We start from the raw sequence: 23769 nt of genomic DNA, 5'->3' as shown, positions 1-23769 counted from the left end.
ATTTAACCGACAGGAAGAAGATGCTGTGATATGCAAATCATTAGCTTTTCAGAGCATTCACACAAGGTTGGCGCCGGTGGCGACAACTATAACGTGCTGACATGAGGAAAGTTTACAACCGATTTCTCATAAACAAACAGCAGTTGACCGGCGTTGCCTGGTGAAACGTTGTTGTGGTGCTTCGTTGAAGGAGGAGAGATGCGTACCATCACGTTTCCGACTTTGATAAAGGTCGGATGGTAGCCTATCGCGATTGCGGTTTATCGTATCGCGACATTGCTGCTCGCGTTGGTCGAGATCCAATGACTGTTAGCAGAATATGGAATCGGTGGGTTCAGGAGGGTAATACGGAACGCCGTGCTGGATCCCAACCGCCTCGTATCACTAGCAGTGGAGATGACAGGCATCTTATCCACATGGTTGTAACGGATCGTGCATCACGTCTCGATCCCTGAGTCAACAGATGGGGACGTTTGCAAGACAACAACCATCTGCAAGAACAGTTCGACGACGTTTGCAGCAGCTTGGAATATCAGCTCGGAGATCATGGCTGCGGTTACCTTTGACACCGCATGACAGACAGGAGCGCCTGCGATGGTGCACTCAACGACGAACCTGGTTGCACGAATGGCAAAACGTCAATTTTTCGTATGAATCCAGGTTCTGTTTACAGCATCATGATGGTCGCATCCGTGTTTGGCGACATCGCGGTGAACGCACATTGGAAGCGTGTATTCGTCATCGCCATACTGGCGTATCACCCGGCGTGATGATATGGGGAGCCATTGGTTACACGTCTCGGTCACCTCTTGTTCGCATTGACGGCACTTTGAACAGTGGACGTTACATTTCTGATGTGTTACGACTCGTGGCTCTACCCTTCATTCGATCCCTGCGAAAGCCTACATTTCAGCAGGATAATGCACGACGGCAAGTTGCAGGTCCTGTACGGGCCTTTCTGGATACAGAAAATGCTCGACTGCTGCCCTGGCCAGCACATTCTCCAGACCTGTCACCAACTGAAAACGTCTGGTCAATGGTGGCCGAGCAACTGACTCGTCACAAGACTCCAGTCACTACTCTTGATGAACTATGGTATCTTGTTGAAGCTGTATGGGCAGCTGTACCTGTGCACGCCATCCAAGCTCTGTTTGGCTCAATGCCCAGGCATATCAAGGCCGTTATTACGGCCAGAGGTGGTTGTTCTGGGTACTGATTTCTCAGGGTCTATGCACCCAAATTGCGTGAAAATGTAATCAAATGTTAGTTCTAGTATAATATATTTGTCCAATGAATATCCGTTTATCATTTGCATTTCTTCTTGGTGTAGCAATTTTAATGGCCAGTGGTGTAATTATATAGTATCGGCCGTGTACCATTCCCTTGGGGTTGTCACAAAATATCTTTACATTTGTCGATTGTGTTCCGTTCAGTTTTAGGTGTGATGATATTGTTCCACTGTTCTATCTTATCTGTATCTTTTTACTGTATTGTAATATCTATTGCAGTTGTAATTTTATTTTTCAGTTTATCGTTAATTGAAATAGTAGAAACAGTAGGAAAAAATGTAAATACGACCGAAATTGATCATTTCATATATATTAGTTTATTCAAAACACGTTGTCAGAAAAATTGAAAAAAATAAGGGTGTGTATAGGAAGACCTGGGTCACTGGGCAGCAGGTGTGTTCATTGCGGCTGTGTCGTGTTTCAGTGCGGCCCCTGGAGCTGCAGCTGACGGGCGTGAAGGAGCACGTGGTGCAGGGGACCAATGTGGCAGCCGTGTGCCAGGCGGTGGGCGCCAACCCAGAGGCCACCATCACCTGGTACAACGGAACAGACCGCATTAACAACACCGCGGGGAACGTCGTCGAGCAGCAGGTAAGCGCCACCTCGCCTGCCTACACGTTTCTACTAAGAGTATGCGAAACAACTGTTTACCCGTCTAGCAGCAGTTTACCGTCGCTGGAGGAGCGAAGCATTCCTAGTGACTGCAAAAATGCTCAGGTTGGTCCAGTTCCTAGTAAACCTCGTCGAACAGATGCGCACATTATTAAGTTCATATTGCTGACACGTGCCGGTCCTGCTAGAAGCGTTCCAACTGATTGGGAAAATTTGCAAGTCATTCCCATTTTGAAGAAGGGTTGTAGAATACATGCACGCACTTCTAGGTGATCGTTGTCAGAGGGGCACTGCAAGGATGGATGTGCGCTTGAGCATACACAACAGGAGTAGCGAAATCCTAGAGGCAGACCCCAGCCGCCTAGTTAGCGTGGGAAGTGGGTGATTTGGTAGCAGAGCCCGCAGGCCGCGACGTTGCGATCACAGATTTACTTTTAACTCGTACACATTTAGTAGGCCATAAAAACAATATAGTGTGCATGTAGTAAGGAGTACTAGTCTGGCAATTCTGAGAAAATCTCAAGACAAATTTTCCACGTCTATTATGTGGCTTATGTATCTGTGCGTAGGTGCCGGACGTTACAGTTCGTGGTGGTCAAGCGAAAGCCGGCACGGTAGCTGAGCGTGTTCGGTCAGAGAGCTGGTGGTTTCTGCAATAAAAAAAACTGAGTGAAGGGATCAACAACGAACTTCAACGGATGTCATATGATGATCGCTACGACCAAAAACAACGAAAAAAATGCAGTTAGGTTTGAGCCTCGCATGTCAAATGTGTATGAAGCGACGGTTCATCTCCCGCTCAATCTTAATTTTTAATGCATATTTTTTTTCAGCACTGATCATATTATTTAATTTATATGACATCTGAGAGGTAATATAATTAAAAAACACGCGTGTTTGCATGAAGTTTTAGTGAGGTTCATGTTATTTGACTACTTACTATTATTAATTAAATTTAATTACCAGAACAAACATCTTTATAACGAGCAACAAATAAATGAAGAAACGGATAGAGTTTTCCTGAAGATGTATGCCTTGCATGATTTGCGAAATCCCTTGTGCATGCAATGTGGTAAGATATACGAAACTACTTTGCACCTCGACGCTTCGAGCTGCAGACACAGAGGAAGTCCCCATTTGGCAGTTAACTTGCGTAGTAATCAGACGTTACTTAGGTAGCAAGAATGAATACTGTAGGTGCAAATCTTTTGAACATCGCAGTATTTACACTTGTACTACAAAAATAAACGTTTGAGTGTGATTCCAACCGTCGCCTTGTACAGGTTCGTCTTACGTAGCTCAGACATTAGCTACTTGCCTACAATGACTTTTTACGGCCGTTACCTTCGCACAGATACATCAGTTACATAATAGATACGTAAAACTTCTCTTGCGATTCTCTCGGAATAGCCACAGTAGTGCTCCATACTACACTCCTGGAAATTGAAATAAGAACACCGTGAATTCATTGTCCCAGGAAGGGGAAACTTTATTGACACATTCCTGGGGTCAGATACACATCACATGATCACACTGACAGAACCACAGGCACATAGACACAGGCAACAGAGCATGCACAATGTCGGCACTAGTACAGTGTATATCCACCTTTCGCAGCAATGCAGGCTGCTATTCTCCCATGGAGACGATCGTAGAGATGCTGGATGTAGTCCTGTGGAACGGCTTGCCATGCCATTTCCACCTGGCGCCCCAGTTGGACCAGCGTTCGTGCTGGACGTGCAGACCGCGTGAGACGACGCTTCATCCAGTCCCAAACATGCTCAATGGGGGACAGATCCGGAGATCTTGCTGGCCAGGGTAGTTGACTTACACCTTCTAGAGCACGTTGGGTGGCACGGGATACATGCGGACGTGCATTGTCCTGTTGGAACAGCACGTTCCCTCGCCGGTCTAGGAATGGTAGAACGATGGGTTCGATGACGGTTTGGATGTACCGTGCACTATTCAGTGTCCCCTCGACGATCACCAGTGGTGTACGGCCAGTGTAGGAGATCGCTCCCCACACCATGATGCCTGGTGTTGGCCCTGTGTGCCTCGGTCGTATGCAGTCCTGATTGTGGCGCTCACCTGCACGGCGCCAAACACGCATACGACCATCATTGGCACCAAGGCAGAAGCGACTCTCATCGCTGAAGACGACACGTCTCCATTCGTCCCTCCATTCACGCCTGTCGCGACACCACTGGAGGCGGGCTGCACGATGTTGGGGCGTGAGCGGAAGACGGCCTAACGGTGTGCGGGACCGTAGCCCAGCTTCATGGAGACGGTTGCGAATGGTCCTCGCCGATACCCCAGGAGCAACAGTGTCCCTAATTTGCTGGGAAGTGGCGGTGCGGTCCCCTACGGCACTGCGTAGGATCCTACGGTCTTGGCGTGCATCCGTGCGTCGCTGCGGTCCGGTCCCAGGTCGACGGGCACGTGCACCTTCCGCCGACCACTGGCGACAACATCGATGTACTGTGGAGACCTCACGCCCCACGTGTTGAGCAATTCGGCGGTACGTCCACCCGGCCTCCCGCATGCCCACTATACGCCCTCGCTCAAAGTCCGTCAACTGCACATACGGTTCACGTCCACGCTGTCGCGGCATGCTACCAGTGTTAAAGACTGCGATGGAGCTCCGTATGCCACGGCAAACTGGCTGACACTGACGGCGGCGGTGCACAAATGCTGCGCAGCTAGCGCCATTCGACGGCCAACACCGCGGTTCCTGGTGTGTCCGCTGTGCCGTGCGTGTGATCATTGCTTGTACAGCCCTCTCGCAGTGTCCGGAGCAAGTATGGTGGGTCTGACACACCGGTGTCAATGTGTTCTTTTTTCCATTTCCAGGAGTGTACTTGCACATTATGTTGTTGTAATGGCCTACTAAAGGTGTACAAAGTTTGAAGTAAATCCGTGATCCCAACGTCGTGGCCGGCCCTTGTAAGACGGTACTTACGTAGAAATGGCATTTCTCATCACGAGTTCTCGGGTGTCCCCACATTTGCTCCGAAGGGGCAACATCTCAACACGTCTGTTACCTGTCACTTGCCGACCTGCGCACTGGGAGCATTCTCATTGCTCTCTCTTCACTACATAGCGTGCCACCACAGTCTTCACGCACCATAGGTCAAGGAAGCGTATCCATAATCAGGCACGAGTGATTGTACATAAATACCATTAAATTTTTGTCAGAAGATGTGAATAAGGAAGCAAAAAAACCCATTAAACAGTCCTAGGTAGGGTTGCCGTAACCGCAATCTGTTCCAGTCGCAGAATAAAGAGAACGAAGCATAAGGGGGGAAACGTATGTGTGCCGGCCGCGGTGGTCTAGCGGTTCTGGCGCTGCAGTCCGCAACCGCGGGACTGCTACGGTCGCAGGTTCGAATCCTGCCTCGGGCATGGGTGTGTGTGATGTCCTTAGGTTAGTTAGGTTTCAGTAGTTCTAAGTTCTAGGGGACTTATGACCTAAGATGTTGACTCCCATAGTGCTCAGAGCCATTTGAACCATTTTTTGAAACGTATGTGCATTTACTTCCGAAGGTTTTCGTACATCTGAAAGATGGAGAATAAAGCTTTATTTTTACGTCATATTGCTGAATAGTTTGTCATGCTACTGACACATTATTTCCACGCGATACAAGTTTGTTACTTTACGCACGCGTTTTTAACCACTTTTGTTTTCAGAGATGCCTCCACGTTTGGAATATATCTGTAAAGACAGCTAGAATCATAAAAGAATGTTAAGTGTGATACACGTTTCTCATAACGACAAAAGTGGCAGCGGATATTTTGAAAAGCGACCTGCTATTATGAGAGTGGAGTTTCTGTATATACTGGTAAATGTGGTAAATTTTATGTGTGGTAAACCACACATATCGCAAAAGTCTAATTGCGATCTATTAGACTATTAGTAGCACACCCGATTTCTTCAAACTAATATGCAATGACTCAACATTGTATTCTTACTGGCCACACGGTGAATTACGGCAACGTCCAGACTGTGCCCTCAGACTCACCCTTTAGGGATTCGTTGTCGAAGGGGGCGGTGGAAACATGTCTGGTAGACAATAACAGTAACCAGGACGAAGGCTTCCATTTAGACAATTCATTAGTTTTGGATGTTTGATATTCTGTCTCTTATTACCTATTTTAACTAGGCTCAGCCTGATTACAGTACCTCCGAACGCTCTGTTCGAACGAGCGATTTAATCTACGGATGCATTCTTTGACAAACTGGCTAAATTTTATCCCTCGTGCAAGTGGTGCTGAAACTTGCTGGCCGACTAAAATGGTTTGCAGCATCAGGACTCGAAACCGGGATTTTACTATCCGCAAGCAGTGTTCCTTTCTCCCATGAGTGTTAGTCCTGCTAGGCATGCAGGAGAGCTTCTGTAAAGTTAGGAAGGCAAAGCAGAGTTACTGGCGGAAGTAAAGCTGTGAGTGCAGGTCGTGAGTCGTGGGTGGACAGCTCAGTCGATAAGAGCATTTCCCGCCAAAAGGAAGGTTTCAGGTTCGTTCCGGCTCGGAAGAATTTTTTTCTGTCAGGAAATTTTAAAACAGCGTACTTCTCTGAAGAGTGAAAGATTCATTCCGGGAAGTCGGGCTGTTCTGTGTAATGCACTAGTTTGACTGATGCGTGTTGATTTTCCATATTGTTTCGGTGCGGCAAGTGTTCTCGGCATCTGGGGAAATAAATAAGACAAGATTTTTACCCATCGACTAGACTTGTCAATGTTTGAAAGATTTTTAGTCGAAATATCGGAAGAATGAAAAATGGTGTTCGCAGCTGCATGCTCGAAACAGATGGATCATCCAGTTCGGTGGGAAAACTGAAGATTTACAATACAGAGGAACTTCTCGACAAAACTAAGAATTTCCACTCCGCATTGTGGACTACGTTATAAGACCATGGATTTAGGGCCAACAACAGCCTGATATTGATATCAAATTACACATCTCGTTTTCTTTATGATGTCTGTTCTTGCAAACGAAGTTGCTGCCAGGAACACATATTAGCAGATTTCTTCAGAATGTGTGGCCACATCGAGACAAATATGTGGTCCGTCACTGACAAACTCGATTGGTCGGTTACCTTGTCATAAATTAATCAGTCGTTTGCAAAAATGAATTACATTCAGCTATGATTAAAATATTCAGCTCACTGTTCCCATGGTGGTGGATGAAATTAGCTACTGTTAACTGACATATTCGTAGTTGAAGAAAACTACTGATCCTAACTTCAGACCCTATTTAATGAGAATGAGCTGAGTTAAACGCTAAAGCTGCCTGTTACATGTGGATAGCTGACCACTTAGTAAAAAACAAAGTCCAAGCCATCGACTCTTAGTTCATTGACTTCCTTTCCCCAGTAGCCTTTTGTCGAATGCTTGACATACCACAAAATTTTAAAATTCGAATTATGCAGTTGCTGTTGTCAACGTGGATTGTGGGCAGGTTTGTAGCCAAGGTGAGAGTAGCACGTATGACAGCACATGAAACACATTTAATGAACATTTGTTGTACTGAAGGAGGTATTCCAGAAGCTTCTCATATTAGTGGATTATCTTGACATAAATCAAAATTGTGTATCAAACGTAAATTTCTTCTTATTAACTTGGTGCTCATCAGCCGTGTGGCCGACATGATGTTCACCACGCCTGCTTGGTTGATCTGATTGACCGCAATTGGCTCTGTACCTCTTCCAGTCCCTGCGATGCATGATAGCGTGCTGAGAATGTCGTTGTAAACAACAGACATTAACGTTGCAGCGGTACCTGATCATCCGAAAATTAATTGCACATAAATGTTATTGGCATCTTATTATAAATGTGGAAGCTATCTTGCAGATCCCTTCATAGATGTGTTTATTTCTATAATGATAGTGTTGAGATGACTCAAGTAGATCCTCCATGGTACAGAGATTACGACATTGGATTCGTATTCAGGAGGAGGGAGACACAGGTCCTAGTCTAGTTATCTCAGGATAAATCTTTCATTGTTTCGCTAAATCACGTGAGCTCCCTTGAACGAGATATTTCTTCTACACTCTTGTCCAATCCGAACTAATCCTCCATCTCTAATGACCATCGACTGAAAGTGACGTCTAAACCCTCCGTTACCATTTTTGTAGACGTTGTGAGGTGCACCTTAGCAAATGGTTCACCTGGATACCTCATTCCATTTAGGGATTTCTATGGTCTTAGTGCTTCTTAATGTCTTGGTGACAGATGTTCCTCTCATCCAACAAGCTGTAACGTCAAGTCAGCCATCGTATTCAATATTGCTGCACTTTAACTCGTGTTGGATGCCGCTTCACAAATACAATCTTGATTAAGATGAATCAGAGCTTAGAACTAGGTTAAAAAGATGTCAACAACAATGTTCCGACATCAGAAACAGTACTTTCTGCGCGGATGAAAAAATTTTATGTTCGCGCCTACGGTTCACGGAATTTGAGAAATGAATTTATTCAAAAATCAAATTAAACATTGAACTTGAAAGCGGTGCAGCTCAAAGCTTTTCAACTTCTGAGATATTATAATCCATTTTACTGCAGATGTATATCATTTTTGTTTGCTATAGAGTGCGTATGATGTTGCGTAGCCATACTATGAGTAATTTCTCAGTGTATAGTTTCTACTGGTAATCCCTCCCTCCCTTCCCCTACTCCCGACCTACCGTAGTTTTTAACCAGTCAAACTGTCGTGTATAAAATAGCTTCAAATGCCTGATTACTTTACAAATGAGCAATATTTGACAAGTATGTGAAACCTTTGTGATTGAAGATATTTTAGTTTTTCACGGATTTCAATGTTTATGGCGTTAAATCTCGTGAACTAGCTTATGTGTCGTATAATGAAATAATTTTGCAAGCACATTCATTGGAATATGTGCACACTGTCTGAAAAATACTTGAGTTAATAATATGGAAGTAACCAATCAAAATGTCAAACCTGATGTAGTACGCGATAAACTTTTTTCCTTTCATTATTTTGTGTGGAGGTGACAGTGACGAAAAGCTTCCAACACGTTTAAGTTTTTAGAAGTCGCTAAGTTCCCCCATTCTCAAAAAATTGGATGAATGGATTATTTGTGGTTACTTTGTGTGCTTTGAGTTATTCTGTGATAAGATTATACACTTTACTTATTGTGTATAGGCCTATACTTTATTTATTGTGTTATAAAAATGGTTCAAATGGCTCTGAGCACTATGGGACCTAACAGCTATGGTCATCAGTCCCCTAGAACTTAGAACTACTTAAACTTAACTAAGGACATCACACAACACTATTGTGTTATACCTTTCACCTAAGATTATACATTTCGATGAGTACATTATGACAGTATTTCAGATTTCTAAATTTGATAAATAAAATTATATAAAATACCGAAAACCCAATTCTTGTTGCCCCTGAAAGTTGTGAGATAGGCAGTCTGCAACTTGGACCGAGTGACCATTTTAGCCGTTTAATAATATAGATGTGAATATGACAATTTAATGTTTGTGCCCCGTCTGACATGAAATTTGTTCGTATAACGTCGTAGTGCAACTGTTTAGAGGTTTGAAAAATTTACAATTACATAACAGTTCTATTCCGTAAGCCATGTAATGGAGTATGACGGAGAGAACACTTCTCCTGCCTCCTCGCTATCTCCTGTTCCGTTAGTGAATGGTGTGTAGGAAGGACGACTGTTTGAAAATCTCTGTATGTTCGCTAGAGGATGTAAGATACCTTTCGGCCGTCAATTTTCAACCTTGTTTTATTTGGCAACCAGTTTCAGCGTTTCACTACGCCACCTTCAGGCCCCTGACCGACGTTAGGAAGAATTGCTGACCCCTGTTTTGAAAACAGTCGAGGTAGGTTCTTCCTACACGTCGGCCAGGAACCAGAATAAGGCGTAGTAATACGCTGAAACTGGTTGACAAATAAAACAAGGTTGAAAATTGACGGCCGAAAGTTATTTAGTTCGACATCGACTGTTTGAAAAGTTATGATTTCTTTTAGCGTAACGTATTGGGAAGGAAATAATTTGTTCTTGACTCTTCTTGGAATATGTGCACCATTTGGCAGACGATCCTTGCCGATGTGCATAATCGGGTACTGGTCGAACGAGTGTTCTTTAAGCGTATCTCTTTCCTGGATGGATCACTTTTCCTTAGGATTCTGTCGATGAACCACTGTCTCGCAAAAACCTTTCTCACAGTTACTTTATGTGGTTAATCTAGTATGTAGGCTTTAGCTATCTTGGCAAAGGGCAGTCGGTCATTGCAAGGTAGTAAGAGAAGTACTGAGACACCAAGGTTAGATTTCCCACCAAGTGTTTTGTTGTCGGTTAGTCACAAGAATAATAATGTTCACACCCAGAAAGAAACTAGGTATTTACGATCGAGTACGTAAGTGAGTACATAAATTGAGATGCCAGGAGTCACGGGAAGCGCAGTACCTGTAGAAGAAGTGCCCTGTATTGCGCCCGTATGTTGCGGCTAGATGACAATCTCTTACATAAAGGTGTACAGTGAAAGTGGTTGTCCGTCGCGATTTAATTGCCAGTGGAAGTGGGATGGTTATCAGTGCAAAACACAGAGGGTCACAGCATATCGAAGATTACGGCAATAAGTCTGCTTTCCGAGGTCAGTAGTGTCTATGCAATCTTTCTACCACTTTCGCACAGAACGTCCACAAGTGTTTGGAGACGTCGCCCGTCAGAGCCTTGAACGAAGCAGTCAGCGGTCTGTTGTTATTTCTGCCAGAACTGTTTGCAGTTAAACGCACCGCATAGGTTTGAGCCGCTGATGACCGTTTCGTTTCCCAGTGCGTTTCCATGACTTTTGGCTTCTCAGTGTAATAAAACCTTTAAGTGAAACAATTATAACAAATTCATATTCACATTTCAGTCCAAACAACACATGGCAACTGTTTATCTGTGAGCATAAGTACAGCCAGAATGTATTTGGGGGCTGCTACTACCAACAGAGACTGCTCGCGCCACTTGGCATGTAAATTCCATGGAACATCCACCTCACGTTCATTACTGCGTGTTAAACACACATCTATAGGCAACCAAACATTGAAGTCCACTAAGGGCCCGAGCGGGATGGATGCGGCCTACTCTGCTACATCTGATGTAGCCGCTGGTATCCGCTGCAAGGCCATAGAGGAACTTGAATCAACACTGACAGAAGATTTCTCCGTCTTGTCGATGGACTTACTATCGTACTTACTATCATAAATGCCAACTCAAACCAGCCCAAGTGGAACAGATTGCTCATGCTTCCATCTCAGTGCCAGACAGTCCAGCCAACAACCGCAGATTTATTTCAATGGAAAACGTGTAAATTCCAAATCTACCCGAAAGCACCAACGGGAACACAAACCGACCTGAACACTCCCCCTAAACCAACATACGTGGAAGACGGCTAATCGAACCCAACAACACACACGAGTCTTGTAGTTTGAAAGGACTTTCTCTTCAAATGGGAGAAAGTGCTCAGTCGATCCAGCAGTTGAGGCTTGACACCCTAGATCAGTACAACATCACTTCCAAGCAATGCAAAGGACTCTGTGACACTTTCTCCAAATGCCAATGACTGGATTGAGATATTAGATTCAATAATATGAACTATTATACTATATAGAAGGGTTGGCGGAAGAAAATGTCAACAATACCATATTTTGCGTCACTGCATGTTATATGTTTGGTTAAAATGAAATACGAGAACATGAATACAATAAGACAACCAATTTATATAGTTGACACGATATGCTGCCAATGCATAGGGCGATACTTGCTATCAGCACATTGCACTTTCGAAAACACAACAGATAACGAGATCTAACTAATCATATCATATCATCATATGCATACTTGAAAATGGACATAGCTATATGTATGTATGTGTGTGTATGTGTATATTCCACGTCTCCTACACCACACGATCAATTTCAACCGAATTTGCACACATACTACTTACTTTGTGGGATGAAGTGCTGTGGGTGTAAGAACTACGTAGCTCTCACAGGGTGGAGGTGGGGATGAAAAGCAGTTACCACGACAGGCGCGTTGTGCAGGTGATAATAAAATGTATTGCAGGATATATGCTAATTATGGCTGGAGAAAGTGAGGGGGAGGAAGAAGACATGGTCATAGAGAGGTGAAGGAGGGGAAGGAAGAGAAGTAGGAGGAATTTGGAGAAAAATAGTGGACAGGTGAAAAGTTAGAGGGCGTAGGATAAGATAGAAAATAGGCAGGAGGAGATGGACAAAGGGTCTGACAAGGTGGATAGAGTGGAAAGAGGAAGGTTGACAGAGACAGTTAGGAGGAGGAGGAAATAGACAGAAAGAGGGGCAGAGTAGATGAATAGATAGAGAGGGAGTTGAGGGATGATATTCTCAGAGAGAAGGGAAGATGAGGTGGACGGCCAAAGGGAGGCGTGGAGATGGAGAGAGAAAGGAGGCAGGAGAGATTTGTGGCAAAGCTGCAAGTAAGAGGCCAACTATTAGAAATTGCAGGTTTAGCACATTCTTCTGTTGATTCCCCCATATACAAGATATTTGCAGCCTCTTCTAGCTATTTTTCATCAGTACCATAGTTTAACTTGTAAACAAAATGTCTAATGATACCATGTGTTCTGTCACATGCTAAATAAATAATATATAGACAGCGTAAGATCGTCATTGTGTACTGCTCATTTGTGTTGCCAAATTGACTTAGTAGCAGATGAGTACCTTTGCAGTTAAGCACGCTGTACAGATAAACCGCTTTCTAGTTTGAATTTTCCCGTCCGTGCGACTCGACAATGGGTTATAGCAGCTGGACCTGTGCGGATTATTTACATTGCATCAGTGTGCCTTCTTTTTATAACAAGGGCAAATTTGTAATTATTTAACATTTCTATAACTAACGGTCCACTCAGTCTGAAGTCTTATTAGGGCATAGCCCATTGCTTCGTATAGCTTAAGTCAGGGGTGGCCAAGATTTCGGCTTGTAGGCCGTGCCTGGGCCTGAGTGCTGAAGTGCTGAGCCTAGCTTGACATTTCCCCCACCGCCACACCATGCTGTCTAAGTGCGTGAAGGGGAAAGAGCGGAAAACAGCGAACGCGCCTCATTTAAATGGCAGTACAGTCGTACTGCTTACAACTTGGTCTTATATTACACGCTTCTCAACAACACAGATCAGAAACAAAACTCATTTTCAGTATTAATTAATTGCTTTTGGCGCGCTGAAGACATAATATAATTTTTATCTGGAACAGACTGTAGGCATACGGAGATACGTAGACAATTTCACAGAGTTTTACACTCAGGTTGCCACATAATCATGACTTATTTAGTTCGTTATAAAAAAAGTCTTTCACCCAAATACGTCGATGGAAATATTGTAGCACTTTTTCAACCTCATTTTGGAGAGCTGGAAAATCTACCTGAGAAAAGCAATGTAGACATCCTGGACAGATTTCACGTAAAAAGATTTCTCATTAAAACTGGAATTACCTGGCAAGTAAATCAGTAAGTCAGTTACATCTGCACGTCCACAAGGGCACTTTTAGAGAAACGCGAAACGGTCTCGAAAACAGATGTAAGATTGACAGAGTCGTCAAAACCTTTGTGAAAGTATCCTTGTAATTCTTTCAAGGCCATAAAGAATTCCTCAGACCTATCCTTTCCTTTAACGCCAGTGAGCTTCGGGAACTGCTCTGTATTTGTCCTAATGTGTCCCTTCTGCAACGCGATTTTCTTTTTAAATGCATTCCTACGAAACACCAAAAAACAAGGAAGTTGCCTTACAGTCTCTTACTGTGGGCAGTGTGCAGTCGAGTCCACTTACAGTGCAAAGTCTGAAACCCGCTGCGTATGTTTTAATTTTCGTTCCTGGACTCGTTTTCGCTCCATAAATTCAACAATAACGAGTTTTAAGACGAAAAACGTTTCCAGGCGTGCCTTTAGACTTAACCAACATACTTTGCAGTTATACATGAAGTCTCTATACGCTTCTTTCATTTTCATTGAACACTGTGGTGTCTGAAAATGGAATAATGGGTGCGACTTCAGAAGTTTTTGATATTCGTACCTCCAGTTTCTTACAGTGCTCCATGCCTGCAAACTTAGCACAAAGTGCTTCTTGATGTACTGAACAATGAATCCCGTCTGCCGATGTAATTTTTTGCTCATTCATTGTCATGTAAAAGTTTAAATTTTTTCTACATAATACTATATTGCCGTTTTGTAGTAAGTAAGCAGTACCTGTCGCTTATGCGAACTGAGAATTCTCATCCCTCTCTTCTCTCATGCCCATAAATTTTTAAGGATTGCGACGAAAGATCGCTGGGCTGCCTTTTTTGTGCAAATAGCCACTGGATTCCTACCACGAATAAATGGGGGGGGGGGGGGGGGGCTGTAAACAGTGCTGACACCGTGGTTGTGCCGGATTCAGAAAGTTGTGCCGACCGCAAAATGCGGCACCACAATGCTAAATTGAAATGTTGCTCCTTCCTAGTACTAGCGCGAAGAACCGAGTAAAGCGGAAAGACAGGCTGATCCTTGGACCACCCGCGGCCAGCACATGGTGAACGCGTGAAGCTTGTCACACCGTGGCCGGCTCTGCCTTACATGACTACTTTTCTGTTCTTTCTTTTAAGTAGAACACTCTCAGAATTTATTATTGTGTAAAGCGTTTTTAGTAGAACATCAAACAAACGCACTAATTACGCGGCTTCTGGACTTCGCCTGTTTCATTGCGTCATCCTAAATTCCGTTTTAACACTAGCGATTTTCTTTTCTCAATCGCCTACGCGTGGCACGTATATCTATTACACTGTACTGGGACACAATTGTCACAAGTGTTCGACTGTCTGCTGTTGAGCACCAATATTATTACCGAAGGACGATTCATGCTGTACTCCACGGAACGTTATCGTAGCAGTATCTTCACAGGAGTAGTAGTTTCAACTTAACGTCATGGCGCTCTGCCGTTAACGAAGGTGAGATTAGGAAGGAGTGCCCGTCATACGAAAAGGAGCAGCTCACTATCATCGTTAAAAAACTAGGAGTGTTAGTAGAGTTTATTAATGATCATAGCAATATTCATAATACACGTTCGTCACGATGGTAGTACGATAAATCCCCCATAATGTTGCAAATCGAAAGAATAGTAAAATTATCGCCAGATGTTGCAAAGCATCGACATTTAGTTGCTTAAGGAAATGCATACTTACAAATTCTTCAAATAACTCTTAGGCGGCTGTTCATAGTGCCTTTTTCTTACCTTTGTGTCAAAGTAACTGTAACTTTCTTATTCCATAGAGCTGACTTCTCCACTCTCGACAGAACTTCACTTAAACTACATTTTTAGTCATGTAAGATATTGTAGAAACAAATTAAAACTATTATCTGTGTCAGTTACTTTTATTTAATTGTCTTATTTTTAGTGTCGTAAATAATGTCAGTGTCCAGATCGTAGTACAACATGGACTACATAAGGTTATTTGCGTTTTTATTTATCCACAGTTTGTCCAGTTTTGTAAAACGAACAATATTTTTTGCTCTCACATTTTTTGAATGGTAGAAGTGCAATTGTAGAATAAAGACAAATTACTAATGATACTTTCGCAGTATATCACAAAAACAAATCGAACAAGATTATAAAGATTAAGAAGACACAAAAGCACGATATCCAGTACTATACCATGACTGCGACGAAAATGTTATCTTCCTCTGTTAGCAAACGACGACGCCGCCGCCGCTGCCACCTATCAACATCAGTACTATGTCATTTCTCTGCATACGCAATATACAACATATTCATAATTTTAGAACTCCACACTCGAGACAACCAGGTAGTGATCGACTTCATAGACCCTCGCGCGACGTGGTTGGCAGGTGAATTACGTCCTGGGGTGTGGCAGTTTGATAAGGTTGCTCGTGTAAACCAGATCCACCAGTGATTTCACTCCGGATTCATGCCCCCGATTTTATGCGGTTGTGGCTGCTTCCGGTAATTGACCGCAAATTGTGTAGTGAAAGAGTTATGTGCTTCTTGTGTATATTTGACATACACTTTGTTATTGTTTCGCTGTGCTGAATGAGTGAAGCAACGGCGGTGCATGTTTCGGTCGGTTTCAGATCGGCCCGAGTTTATTTTGCTGCGCAGCACAGGGCAAATAAATAAATAAATAAATACGGGGAGGTAGGAGGGTGGTGGGATATAAGTCTCGCTTCATTTGCCGCGGGGCTTTCCTCCGCCGGAATCGGAACGGAGCGATAATTCGGTTAGCAATTAGCGGTGTTTGTATCGGCTGGACGTGTGCAGAAGCACCCGTACCCACGCGCCTGCAATTACCCGCCTCCTGCCATTAGTCATTTTTATGAGCGCGCCAAGGGGCGTCCACCGCCAAATTTAAATTTCCGCCCACTGGCACTCCGTTTAGATTAATGCACAAGTTCAGTGCGCTACCAGAATTGGTTCAGCTGCAAAACAGCCTCTTCCTCTCTCCGCTGCGCCTCCCGGCCGCAGCTTGCGGTGGTTCTCTCCCTCTCTCCAGCTATCCTCTTTCCTTTGTCTCTGCCTTTTCCCCCCTATTTCCCGACCCCTCGCCTTCTGACTTGTCTTGTAAATCAGCTCTGCGAAAGTAAGGGGAGGATGTGACTGTTTCGTTCTTGGAGGCGTTGACACATGCGACGGCTGTGCTTTAATGTGTGCGACTTACTGCCCACATTTCGCTGTGAGGGCCCTTTCGATAGCGTTAGGAAGAAATTTATACTCCAAGGCGTGTGGCGGAGGGTTTTTTTCTGCTCTTCCTACACCTACTTCAGATTACAGTTGAGTCAAAAAGTCCTTGGCTTAGTCACTGTGCAGAAAATGCAGTGTACCTACCTCGATAGGATTCTTGAAATCCATACTTTTTACTCCGTGAGAACAGACACTTATTCAGACGATGGAAAAAAAACCGTTGAAGAAACAGCGATTAGTATCAACTAAACAGAGGCTACATAACTCAAGCTTCGAGACAGTATCAGTGAGTTTGTAAGAAAATTTCGGACTTTTGGGATTCTATCTACTTCCAATTCTGTTTTATTGCCTCTGAAGCAAATTTTAAATGGCTATCAAGTCTGCAATTATTATATTAACAGAATCTTCCGTCGGTTCTTGGTGAACAACATTATAATAAATGAAAAGCACCAGTTTGCTTTTGTTCTGCAATATTACTTTTATTGTTAACCGGTTTTCGGCTTACAAGGCCATCTTCAGACATTTACTGAGTATTATCACCAAAGAAGTTAAATGTTAGCAGACAACATTGGAAGAGAAGTAACACATCTAGACGGAAGTAGAAACATACAGTAAGTAACATCTTTGCAATGAAATAGTAAAAACTGAACAGTACATAAATAACAATGGAGTTGACAGGAAAACCTTTAGCACAAAATAGGAATAGCATTCCTGCATAACAGTTTCTATTAATAAACAAAACTAATGAAATAAAATAAAATTAGTACTAGACAAGGCTGCATCAGGAGGTATGAAACATGGAGAGTGATACACAACCAATTAAAAGAAGAGACAGTTTTCAATGTAAATACAGAATACACAAGGAACTTAAGCAATATCAATAAGATAAACAGAAATTAAGAAATGCAGGAAAATAGCGGTGTTTGAGGGAACCTACAGTTTGAGAGTGTGGTGGTACTGCATTTTAACATTAACATTATAATCAAAGCAATGGCTGTGTACCAGTTTTCATTAAATAAATGAGCAAAGTAAAATATGAACAGTATTTGATGAGACAACTACAAGGGGTGTTAAACATGGACAGTAATACAAGTACCAGTTAAAAGAAAGCCTCAACTATTGAAACTACAGTCTATGTGGAATACAAAGACAACTTCAACAAATAAAACAACTTAATGAAAACAGGAAAATGGGAATATGTAGGAAGAGAAAGTGTGGGAAGTAATGAACAACAAAGATGATTATATGAAGTTATTGGCGTAAAGCTATTATCATTGTTAGTTCAGTGCTATGTCCTGTTTTGCTACAAGTCTACACACATGAAGCAGCGAGAATTTACATGTCCAACTTGAATATTTCCACGATCTAAACAGTCACTGACACACAGCTACTCGCGAATAACTGTATCAAGGCTTTCAGTGGTCTTCTTTTACAAAACCGGCCAGAATCTGCTACAAACGCGAAGAAAGAAAAAATAGTTCGGATAATTGCACATAGGACTCGCACGCCAAGGGTTCCGTACAAACTTAATTATGTGTATAGGCAGTTCATCCATTCTGGAAATTGAGAATCGCGACCATTTTTGCCTGTATCGACATTGATACTGGCAAAGTATCTGTCTCAGGGATTCCAAGATTTTCGAGAATGTTTTCATTTGAGTGTTATTGATGTAACATAAAATCAAGCAGGACGCAGGCGACAATATTATTATAGTAATCAGGCTCTGCATTCAGGCTGACTGAGTCGCAGTGGCAGAAGTAAACACCAGGCAAAGAATAACTTTGATGCTTATATGACGTGCTTCGGAATTTATATATGACGTGCTTCGGAATTTATCCACTATCAGATATCCAGGAGCGGTTACTACACATAGATATGGCGTTTCAAGTTGTAAAGGAAACTAGTTTCCGGATGTTTCTTTCACATACAACTTGAAACGCCATATCTACGTGAAGTAACCGCTTCTGGATCTGATGATGGACAAATTCCGAAGCACGTGATGTGAGCAATAAAGTCCTCCCTTGTCTACGATTGCGCCGGGATTTGCCGAGCGGTCTAGGGCGCTGCAGTCATGGACTGTGCGGCTGGCCCCGGCGGAGGTTCGAGTCCTCCCTCGGGGATGGATGTCTGTGTTTGCCCTTAGGATAATTTAGGTTAAGTAGTGTGTAAGCTTAGGGACTGATGAGCTTCGCAGTTAAGTCTCATAAGATTTCACACACATTTGAACTTCTACGATTGCGTTCCATTCTGCCTGAAAGCAGAACTACTCATTGTTTTAATTTCACGTTTGACGTCGGATAGCAAATGACAAAAGAAATAGTTTTTAGTGTGGTATAATTACAGATTAACAATTTTCCGTATTGTGAAACTTTGCTTCTTGCCAAATTTCATCATTCTAGATCAACGGGAAGTACCCTATAGGTTTTGATGAGTGAATTTGCGAGTATTAAAATATATTACCTAAATGGCGGTATCTTTTGATTGGATTACCTTAGAAGTTTCAATTTTTTACATCACCAAGAGACCATCCGACATATATTTTAACTTGATACGTGTACCTGTCCCTGAGAAAAAAATATTTTTAACAGTCGGACAGAAAGACGGACAAATAAGCGATCCTATAAGGGCTCCGTTTTTACCGATTGAGGCACGGAACTCTAAAATGTGCTCACCCCAATAAGTTCACGGATCACGCTACATGGAGTTGTTAATCGACCAGGAATTCCAAACTCAAATAACTTCCAAACTAATTCACCTAAATATCTCAAAATTTCACTGAATGATGTAAACTTGTAGTCAGTTCACATTTAAGGCAAAAGAAGCGAAAGAATGAACGAGTTTCTTCATCTTAGCCGAAATTTGTGTGGCGCAGTTCCACATGTGCTGCTCACTAAGATGGCTACGTGGCAACCCTTCGACTCATTGAACTACAGTTACACTAAGCGCGGGAAATGCTTTATTCTCATTGGCTGATGGTCTTAACGGCCAGTCATAAAAGTTCCTGCTATCAAATACCGGCAGTAACTCCTAACTCATCCATTAAGATTACAGAAATTAAATGTTACAGAACTTCTAAATTTACAAAACCAAATTTAAATAAAAACAAAACAAAGTTTGAATTATTCTAAGAAATGAAATATTGATTCATTTAAGTCTTAACTTTCATTCCGCTGTTTTTACACAAAAGTATGAGCATTGGAAATAACGTTACATGACTCACGATTGCACAAGATTTTCTCATGCGTACTTTTACATAGTTTTCAATAAAATAGAACATCCATATTTCACGTATGTCTTCCACACACTCTCTCACTCTTCACAAAAACTTATGCAACAAAACATAATTAAACAATAATTCGAAATAATTACTTATACATGAGCAAACTATTGTAGCTAAACCAAACAGAATTCTAGGTAAGCAATTTCTATGAACTGACTTTTTAATTATAGTTTGAATGAGATTTTAAGTAAATATATTACAATCTCTGACTCTGTTTTGCAGAACAAGAAAAGTTATTATTGTTTTTAGTTAAAATTTCATGCCTCTTAAAGTATTGTATAAAATGTCTCAGTTTTTAATAGCACGGATTTAGTTGCAACACAAGACTGTATACGAAGTATAAAATAAAACGGAGAAAAATTAATAATATTTTATTTAGATGCATAAGGGCTGTAAATATACGTCTTGATCGTACGCCAGACTAGTTCAGTTCTCAACTGCACAGCCTTACTTGCAAGTTTTCTAGGGAAAAAAGGGAATCTCCCTTCCTGCTACAGGGCTAAACACAGTAACTCTGAGATCGCGTACTTCACTGCAAGAAATGAGTACTTGAAATAATCGGCTGCATCACAGACGGTAGTATATTCTAGTCAGTCAGTCTTGAATTAAAGATTGTGGGATAAATTAAAATTTATAGTCATGTAGAATGGGATGGGTGTTCGGAATGCGTTACCTTTGATGCAGCTCTTAACTTTCAAATGGATGTCATTTGACGTATCAGATAGATAGAGAATTAAGTAAGGAAAATAATGGTGGCTTTCATTTGATTATTCTAGAGTTGTATGGAATTTTGTATATATGACATGGTAAATACTGCTGTTAACACGTATAGACTACCGTATGTGCCCGACGTGTCGTCCAACAGATTGTATGGTGGCGGTTTATATGATTCATTCATTCCTCATGTACTTTGACCAACATATGTGCTGGAATGCGGGCAGAAATATCAGTAACCCGCCCCCTGATCTTCCCGGGGCTCTCCGTCGTCGGTCGTACATGGATCTCCAGTTTCCCGAAGACACCGAAAGTAGTAGAAGAGATGTTTGGGGAGCAGATCTAAGTGTTAGAATGTCTTTCCCGAAATTATTTGTGTGACGTAGACGATAAGCAGTTCAAATCCGAAGAGAATAGAAGGTAATCAGATATGGAGCTATAGACGAATCTTAAAGACGACTGAATGATCGAACAATAATGAAGCGATACTGAATCGAATCGAATAGAAGAGAACTTTACTAACAGAAGGGATCGATCGACGGAATCCATTCTGTGGCGTCAAATAATAGTCAGTTTGCTAATGGAGAGAAGTTCTTATGATAACCCAGCGCATTTGGGAAGACCCTTCAGAAGCCCAAATTTAGATTCTTCATGATTTCTCGCCATCGCTTTGGGCAGATGCCGAGATATATACTTCGAAAATTACACAGCCAATGTCTCTCCTCTTCGCTAATCTGTACTTGTGATCTGTCTCTAATGACGTCGTTTTCGACGGGACGTTAAACCCTAATCTTCCTTCTCCCTTCGCTGCGAACCCAAACGCGAAAAAATATGGGATATTCTATCCGCGGAAAAAATGCTTGATGAGTCAAATGTACTGGTTCCGTTAACCAGCCACGCAAACATCAACAGGCCATCTGTCACTGCTCCCGCTTACCTAATGGCGGTCGTTCTCCGTGCTACGTTGACAGTACATTGGCCTCCCGTACAGAAAGCTTCAGGCTTTGGTACCGTATACTCGCTTACATTAAAAACCCTTCCGCTTGTTTTCTGCTGTTTCATAATTACGATGAATTCTGCACACGTGGACTCGCAGTTCGGACTTTAATTAAAGTTATGAAAATTACCTGTGTGCCTAGCCGCAAGGATAAGCGGATTAGATATGACTCGTAAAGCGTTGTAAACATTTTTTCCCGTTCTTTCATTCTGTGATGATATTAAAAATGTGGATAGTGTCGCAAGGCACGGACAGTGCTGCAATATTTTGCCGTCGTTAGTCCAGTGATGATACGAATGCCCAGAAAAAACCTGAGATATACACGAATGAAGTAGAACATCGCTGAATTTACGGAGGAAACGTACTACCCTTTGTTGCAGTTGCAACAGCGAAGAGAATATATATGACAGGAACGATCTTTTTGCCACTGAGTAGGCCCTTGACGAGGATTATAGAACTGTACATGGCTTCTTACTGTAATGAATGAGTAGTTGCGCGAAGCATCTAGCGTATCAAAACATTCTTCTATTGGATCAAAGAAGGCCTAGGGAATTTCGCTCAATACTGTCAGTGTGCGGCTCCACTGTAGGCAGAAATGGATGCTTTAAGCCCCTGACTATCAAGTCCCAGCCAACCCTAAGAAGTAGAAAGAAACCCGTAGTGTCGTATCAATTCAGAACTTCAGTTGCGAATATTTAGAGTACGTCAGATCGTGTAAGTATTGAGGGGAGGTACTAAGAAGCGATTTGGAATGGGACGAATACGTAAGATATGTACATGTGAAGGCATATAAAACACTTATACTAGCTGCAAGGTGCCTGCGAAACTTCTTGTGCTTCTGTAAAGACGATTGTGCGTCCAATTTTGGGGTATTGTTGCAGTGTTTGGGAACATGATAGCAGAAATCACACGAATTCAGAGACGCTCTGCTAGCAGAGTAACAGGTCAGTATTGTCCATACGAAAGTGTAACGGAATTGCTCGAACAACTCGAATTGGAATCTTTGAAAGAAAGCCAACACTGTTCTCGGGAATCACATTGAGTAAATATAGACAACTGGTCTTGGATATGCATTGCAGCAATTCTGCAGCCACCGTCGTATATCTCGTGCAAGAATCATGAGACTAATATTAGAGAGACCACCTCCTCTCCCCTCAGATTCCTTAAAGAATCAAACTCCCACGTGTAAGACAGCTTCAAATGTCTGATTACTCTATAAATGAGTTGTTGTTGTTGTTGTTGTGGCCTTCAGTCCTGAGACTGGTTTGATGCAGCTCTCCATGCTACTCTATCCTGTGCAAGCTTCTTCATCTCCCAGTACCTACAGCAGCCTACATCCTTCTGAATCTGCTTAGTGTATTCATCTCTTGGTCTCCATCTACGACTTTTACCCTCCACGCTGCCCTCTAATACAAAATTGGTGATCCCTTGATGCCTTAGAACATGTCCTACCAACCGATCCCTTCTTCTAGTCAAGTTGTGCCACAAACTCCTCTTCCCCCCAATTCTATTCATTACCTTCTCACTAGTTATGTGATCTACCCATCTAATCTTCAGCATTCTTCTGTAGCACCACATTTCGAAAGCTTCTATTCTCTTCTTGTCCAAACTATTTATCGTCCATGTTTCACTTCCATACATGGCTACACTCCATACAAATACTTTCAGAAACGACTTCCTGACACTTTAATCTATACTCGATGTTAACAAATTTCTCTTCTTCAGAAACGCTTTCCTAGCCATTGCCAGTCTACATATTAAATCCTCTCTACTTCGACCATCATAAGTTATTTTGCTCCCCAAATAGCAAAACTCCTTTACTACTTTAAGTGTCTCATTTCCTAATCTAATTCCCTCATCATCACCCGACTTAATTCGACTACATTCCATTATCATCGTTTTGCATTTGTTGATGTTCATTTTATATCCTCCTTTCAAGACACTGTCCATTCCGTTCAACTGCTCTTCCAAGTCCTTTGCTGTCTCTGAAAGAATTACAATGTCATCGGCGAACCTTAAAGTTTTTATTTCTTCTCCATGGATTTTAATACCTACTCCGAAGTTTTCTTTTGTTTCCTTTACTGCTTGCTCAGTGTACAGATTGAATAACATCCGGGAGAGGTTTACAACCCTGTCTCACTCCCTA

The 23769-nt window shown here is 42.4% G+C and overlaps 1 protein-coding gene across 11 annotated transcripts in view; it reads left to right on the top strand.

Annotated features, from left to right (window-relative positions):
- LOC126262390 (hemicentin-1) overlaps positions 1 to 23769 on the top strand; it is a 1144740-nt gene that overhangs the window by 570899 nt on the left and 550072 nt on the right. For all 11 annotated transcript variants that reach the window (XR_007546725.1, XR_007546724.1, XR_007546726.1 and 8 more), the window contains exon 5: positions 1714 to 1880. Coding sequence is in view for 5 of the 11 variants with exons in the window: in XM_049958994.1 (XP_049814951.1) it covers positions 1714 to 1880 (167 nt within the window). In the remaining 6 variants the exon portion in view is untranslated. The remainder of the gene's footprint in view (positions 1 to 1713; positions 1881 to 23769) is intronic.

This window comes from Schistocerca nitens, chromosome 6 (genome assembly GCF_023898315.1).
Source record: "Schistocerca nitens isolate TAMUIC-IGC-003100 chromosome 6, iqSchNite1.1, whole genome shotgun sequence".
Taxonomy (NCBI): domain Eukaryota; kingdom Metazoa; phylum Arthropoda; class Insecta; order Orthoptera; family Acrididae; genus Schistocerca; species Schistocerca nitens.
This window is presented reverse-complemented; position numbering and strand designations above follow the sequence as displayed.